General features: G+C 29.3%; 1 protein-coding gene across 1 annotated transcript in view; it reads right to left on the bottom strand.

The window, feature by feature from the left end:
• Positions 1-5,474: 5,474 nt before the first annotated feature.
• Positions 5,475-7,500, bottom strand: part of LOC113821586 (tolloid-like protein 2) — a 14,491-nt gene continuing 12,465 nt past the window's right edge. Inside the window, exons 11-12 of the mRNA XM_027374094.2 lie at positions 6,752-6,882; positions 5,475-6,224 (exon numbers count right to left, since the gene is read on the bottom strand). Of these exons, the coding sequence (XP_027229895.2) occupies positions 6,756-6,882 (127 nt within the window). The 3' untranslated portion in view covers positions 5,475-6,224; positions 6,752-6,755. The remainder of the gene's footprint in view (positions 6,225-6,751; positions 6,883-7,500) is intronic.

Genomic DNA, 7,500 nt, shown 5'->3' with positions numbered 1-7,500 from the left:
AAATAAAATAGATAAAACATATGTATATATATGTGTGTGTGTATGTATGTATGTAAGTATGTATGATAAATTAAATAGCTATATATTTGTTTGATGAATGATATATATATATATATATATATATATATATATATATATATATATATATGTATATATATATATAATATATATATATATATATATATATATATATATATATATATATATATTTATGATATTTTTTCTTACAGTAAAATTCATGTTGAAGCAAGGTGAACGATAATTTCTTTTGTGTATATACTTGATTTTATTACAGCAAAAGTAAGAACTTAAAGTAAGATTATCAGTAGATTTGTTATATTCTTATAATTGATCAGCAATTTCTTTTTGTTTCGTAATTTGCAAATCATGATCAGGCAGAATCTCGATACTAGCTTGAAATAGCAAAGGAATTTTCCAAGAGGCGATATTGGCATACTCATGCTAGTGGTGATAGCATAAATAAGAATGCCTCTGGACCAGCGCTTTCAACATGTGCTCCGCGACTCAGCGTTTCGAGACAACCATCCAAGTGTGTTGCTTGACATTTTGCAGATGTGCAGTTCTTGCTTTTGGAATCAATGCCTTTTAAGTCTAAGTCATACTTTCTATATTTTCTGAATTAATATAGATTAAGGTTTACTATTGAGTACAGATTAATGGGGGGGGGGGGGGTTATAGAACAAATCTGAGCTGTACATTCTCAAGAGAATATAATAATTGTATACATATAAAACATTTTCATTCGTATTTGGATGGACTAAAAAGGTGGTCTTTAGGATGAGGCGAGACTGGGCGGTTGAGAATAACTGCTCTGTAATTACCACGGAGTTTATGTAGTTTAATTTATGAGTCAGACTACAAGTGCGAATCATAAAACGTTCGGGAATAAAGTATAGCCAATTAAGCAAATTAAATGAAGAAAAAAACGAACTATAACGATGTAGAACCAGTATTGGCTGTTATTCTCAGATTACAGAAATGGAATATTCACTTGACATTACTCTGTTTCCCTTAATTTATTTTAACGAACTTTCCAGCGGCGACTTGTGCCCAGGACTACCGAGCTGCCAGGTGTATGACTCTATCAGCTAAACACTATAATAATATGAAACTAAAAACATGCAGTAATGAGATTCTTACGTCATTTTCAAAATATTTAAATAAGAGGAGAAAATAGAAGGTTAAATGGCGTATGATAACGTAGGATTTATTCGCGCTACGTTTGGCAGCGAGGAGCGATATTTGATGCAAGGCAGCCATCTTTATTTTCTGTTCTGTACAATAAGGAAGGCTGCTTATTGTTAAATTCATATTGTTTAATTAGGTTTTTCTTTATTATTTCTTTTAAATATTATTATATTGTTCTGTGGAGCTTGCAGTGGCGCAGTCCCTCTATACAATAAGCGCATTTATTACGGGAAGATAAGATAACTTCAAAAAATATTTTACTTTTTGTTCTTTCCTTGGTATATCTTTGTTCGGTTTCATAACTAAACTAATCATTTTGTAACTACCCTCAGATGAAGCTTGTTGTAGTTTCATGACGTCACAGTATGAATCATGCGTGCAGAGATGAGTAATGATGGTGAAACTACTTATTCTATAGATGATATAAATAATGAAACTGTGATCATATTTGTATCAAGCAGAAAGATTGACTTGAGTATATCAAAAGCTTTAATATTCTTATGAAGAGACCACGAGCTACCTAAAATTCTTAAAGAGAACGCGAGTGACCTAAAATTCTTAAGAGACCACGAGCTACCTAAAATTCTTAAGAGAACGCGAGTGACCTAAAATTCTTAAGAGACCACGAGCTACCTAAAATTCTTAAGAGAACGCGAGTGACCTAAAATTCTTTTAAAAAACACGTTATCTAAATTTTAAAGAAAACACGAGTTACCTAAAATTGTATAACGGTCATTCTGGGGATTAAAGAGTTCAAGAATTCAAATGTTGGGCCTCGGTTTCAAAGGCCTATGTCTGCTATTACAAGCAGATATCCTTTTTATCTGTTGCTCTAAAATACGGGCTATATTTTTTTCTAATTATTTATAAACTATGCTAATATATACAAATGATTTTTTTTTTTACATTCTTATTCCTTTGATCTTCAGTAAATGCAAATCTGAGGTGAGGAAGGCTTTCGTCCTAGCTGAATTCGCTATCGCTAATAATAGCGTTTATTCTATTCTCTATTTATTTTTTCATTCTATTTATATATTTTTTTTTATTCTATTTATATTTTTATTTATTTTTATTATATATATATTATTTTTTATTTTTTTATTTATTTTTATTATATATATATTATTTTTTATTTTTTTTATTTATTTTTTATTTTTATATATTTATTTATTTATTCGTTTATTCTATTCTCTACCGCGACTACTTCTGTTACCCGCAACGACTGGGACAAAACATCATCATTAGTTTATTGAAGTTCGTAGTAAGCTTATTGTTATAATCATTATTATCTTATTCTTATTATCATTATCTCTCATATAATCATGATTATTACTATTATTACTATTATTATCATTGTGATAGTAATAATATTATTATCTTTACACAAATATATATAATTATTGTTAAGCGATAAGGGGTTACTGTTAGGGTTACGTGTGACTATATAATGGAATAAATAGTAGATGTGATTTTCATGTTTGAAAGTATACTATACAACTTTGGAAGTAATTTTACAACGGACTATATAATAGAATTGATTTTTATGTTTGAAAGTATACTATACAACTTTGGAAGTAATTTTACAACGGACTATATAATAGATTTGATTTTTATGTTTAAGAGTAAATTTAGTTAGCTTGATAATTAATGATTTAAACGTTAAACGGTGATGAAGTCTATTAATTCCTGCCGAAGCATAACAATAATTTTGTGTTTGCGTAATTGGGGTTAACCTCCATGAATGTGTTAATTATTTTCTTGATTGAGTTTTTGCTTTGGTTTATCAATTTCAGAATTATATTGATTTAGTGTCATATTTTTTTTATTGAGTATCTGGTCTTCTATAAGATATTTTTCTATTTTCTTGCTATTCACCAATTGAGTCTTTAATGAAGATAAGCTTTGACTTAGTAATTGTGCAAGGGCATTAAAGTAGTATTTTCATGCCTTAATTTGAGTATTTCATATTGCCTAATATTATTTTACTATTTGCTGTTTGACAATTTGTTTAATCAATTTTAGAAACAGTTATCTAATTTCCGTAATTGCATACGAGAAAGAAATTTTTCTATTCATGGCTCATCATCATCTTCAGTATTAAAATCAGCTGTTCGAATTTTGTCGTTAATAACAGATTGCTTAAAGTGAATTAATATTTTCAATTGGCATGTTAGTCTTAATTGTAAAGCTATGTTATTTTCACTCAATCTAGTGTAGGTCTTCCAGTGGATTGTAAAGAAATTAAATGTTTGGTTATCTGCATATTGATTCGTGTGATTGGCTTTGCATACTGGCTCTTCGATTAATGTATAATGTATGAATTATTCGATTCATAAATAATGTATGAATTTTTAAAAAAAGTAGTTACCTTTTCCTCACTCATCTCCACTGATATATTTAATGAGTTAAATCTGTAAGAGTAATGAGGGTAATGATGACTATGAAAATAATGTCAGATGCTGATGAGATAATTAATAAATGGTGCTTAAAAGGGGCTACAATATTAAGGCTATTGGGGTGGATTGTGCAAGGTACAACGATCATTGAAGTATTTCTAACCAATTCATTTTCATTCTCGAAACAAATGATAAATAACAGGTGACATATCACAGAGTAAAATTTAGCAATGAACATATATATATATATAAATATATCACTATTATTCTCAGTATTATGCGGAAAGCAAGGAACAGTGCCTGCTACTTTCTTCAAGTGTAAGGCCCTGTTCAGACGAGCGACTTTAGTGGCCCGACTGCTAGAAGCGCGACTACTGAGTGAATGTTCACACACGGCGCTTACAGTGGCCCGACTCGTCTCTCGCCATTATTATTATCATTATCATCATTATCACTATTAGTGTTATTGTTATTGTTATAATCATTATTATCTTATTCTTATTATCATTATCTCTCATACAATCATGATTATTACTATTATTACTATTATTATCATTGTGATAATAATAATATCATTATCTTTACACAAATATATATAATTATTGTTATTTTTATTGTTATCATTATCGCTATGATTATCACTGTTAATTTCGCTAGCATTGCTACTACGATTAATATTATTATCATAATCATATTTATCATTATTTTCATTATGATTATCATCATAATAATTACTAATGCTATTATTATTATCATTATTATTATTATTATTATTATTATTATTACTACTATTATTATTATTATTATCATCATCATCATCATTATTATCATTATTAATATTATTATCATTATTGTTGTATACATTATTATTAGTATTATTATCATTATCAGCATATTATTAGCATCATTATCCTTGTTATCATCATTATTATTTCGATTATCCTCATTATTGTTTTTATTGTTATTATTACTATTACTATCATCATTATTATTTTGTTTACAACCGTTATAATTGACGTAATTATTATCATTGTTAATACCATCATCATTATTATTATTGTTATTATCATTATTATTATTATTATTATTATCATTATTATTATTATTATTATTATTATTATTGTTCTTGTTGGTGTTATCTTTATTATCATTATCATTATCATCATTACATTTGTTACTATTACCATTATTTTTATTATTATCACCTTATTATATTCATTATTACCGTTATCATCATCTGTACCATAATTATCATCGTCCGTTTCTCGATGATGATAATGATCATCATTATCATCTTTATTATAATCCTTATTATTGTGATAATTACTGTTAATGCTAGTATATTTTTTATCATTAACATTTTCATCTCTATTATCATTGTTACTTTTATTATCATTATCATGATTATCATTAATGTCATTATCATCCTCATCGTCATCATTAGCATCATTTTTATTTTTACTATCACTTTCAATATTATTATGACCATTATTGTTATTATTACTATTATGGTAATAATTATCGTTATTATCAATATCATTATCGTTGTTATCATCACTATTATTCTCAGTATTATTATCATCATTGGTATCACTATCGGTATTATTGCTATTATACTTATCATTATCATGGTAATGATAAGTATGATACATATAACAAAGATAATGATAATAATAATAATGAAAGAACAAAAATAATAGTAATGATAATGATGATAATACCATCCATGCAAAATTATGCTTGAATGATCATTAGCAAGTAAATGAATATATACATGTGTACCTATGCATGAGGAAAAGTGTGCATAAGTGTTTCTGTAAATGTAAATAAATTTGTTTATGTATGGGTATGGTACACAAAACAACACTGTAACATGCTGATAAAAACTTTATTCAGTACCATATGTAGCAAATGCACATCAAGGACATATGCCATAGTACATAATTCATAAATAAGTGTGAATGCCAACTAAAGAATACATAATCTCACTTTGGGAATAGTTATATAAAGGTTCTGTGTGGTGGTGAAGTCTACACGAGAAAGCCTACCACACATGGCCGAGTATACCCTATGATGGCTACAACCTAATTTTTGTGTGGTCAAAAAGCAAGGAAAATAAGTATCAAGGAAAATATGCGTTTGGTAATAAGGTAAAGATACAATGTGAAGTTTTATGGGAGATACAGTCAGGAATAGTGAATTTTCAGGGTCATTTTACAGTGTTAAGGTAAAGATATAATGAAGAGTTATGTGGGTTATGTAGGAAAAGTGAATAAAATGGAAAGTTTTTCAATATCAAGGTAAACGAAGAATGGTAAAGTTACGTGGATGATATACCAAGAGAAGCGTAATATCAAGAAACAATTCTTCATTCTTTAGGTAAGAACAGCGAAGAAAGTCACGTGGTTTCGCCTACAACTTACCAAAAGTTTATCGATTTTATTCAATGGACTGTGACGGTGTATCCTGAATTACTACATTTCTTGATTCATCGATCCGTGTAATTTACAGATTTTTTATTTCTCGTTTTCTCGATTTTGGAAGCATTTCGTGGAGAGTTTAGAAAGAAGTTGTGGTTCGTTGACTGCCATCTGCGGGTAAGGGAGTTCAGTCCGAGTTCTGAAAATAGATATAATTTTTATTCCCCCGATTTACATCACTGATTCACTTTATTTCAGATATTTTATTATATATCAGTCTTTATGGGGGTGGGTGTGTTTGTTTATGCGTTTCTTGCATGTTTTCTCATTGTTTTTTATTTTTATTTTATTTTATTGCAGAGTATTGTCCACGCGTGAACTGCCGTATATGGGGTCATGTGTTTCGAAAACAAAATTCGAAACTGATGATTCACTTATTTGAAATACTCAGTAAAGAAAATAGAGACTTAAAGTACTGTAAATTCAACATAAAAAAATACTTGAATGAAGCTTCAAATCCTTGAAACCTAACCAAAAAGGACCATATTGCCCGGCCATGCGAGACGGCATTCGAATCGTGTCCGAATAAGAGTTCAAAGCAAACACTACAACCTCATCCCGGAAATGAAGCTTCGAAACCCTTTAAACGTAACAAGAACCGTACCACCCGAGCGTTCGAGACGGCATTCGAACCATGTCCGAATAACAGTTTCGACCACAACTCACCTTATTACACTACCACGAAACAGATCGAGAATCCCGAAAAGACATCAGACTTATCTGAAGAGAATCTGATCGTCACGCTGTTCGTGGAGGAGGCCGTGAACGAGGGCGCGGTAGTTCCACAGTATTTTGTCCTGTGCGAAGTGGAAATGCGTTAAGACTGATAAAAAGAAGGAAATGGGCGAGAGGACAAGGACATTCTCAGGTGGTGCAGTGGCGGATAAAAGCCCTTTATGGAACTGAAGCTTCGAATCTGTCTTTCCCTATGCAAAAAGTGAGGTGTGAAGCGGATGTTCGAACCGGAATTCGAACCTCGCTCGATTTTTTTTTTTTTTTTTTTTTTTTTAACTGTATCATTCATCAATACGTATATCTTGGCATTTCATCATATATAGATGTGTATATATATATACATATATATGTATACTAAAATGTATTTCATTAGATATCACTATATTTCATTATGTATATTGATATGCTTCATTAAATACATTTTCATATTTCATTACGTATGTCATTATATTCCATTACATCCTTTATGTTTCATTAAAAATATATTACAATCCTCTATATACATCGTTATATTTCATCACAAATTTTATTGCTTGCTTGCATTATTTTCTTCAATGCATTTCAATCCCAATTTCCATTACAGTTAAATGATAATGACGTGATGATGATAATGATAGTAATGATGGTGATGATGATAATGATAATGATGATGGTGATAATGCTAATGATGATGATGATGA

The sequence above is a fragment of the Penaeus vannamei genome, chromosome 40 (assembly GCF_042767895.1).
Source record: "Penaeus vannamei isolate JL-2024 chromosome 40, ASM4276789v1, whole genome shotgun sequence".
Lineage (NCBI taxonomy): Eukaryota > Metazoa > Arthropoda > Malacostraca > Decapoda > Penaeidae > Penaeus > Penaeus vannamei.
This window is presented reverse-complemented; position numbering and strand designations above follow the sequence as displayed.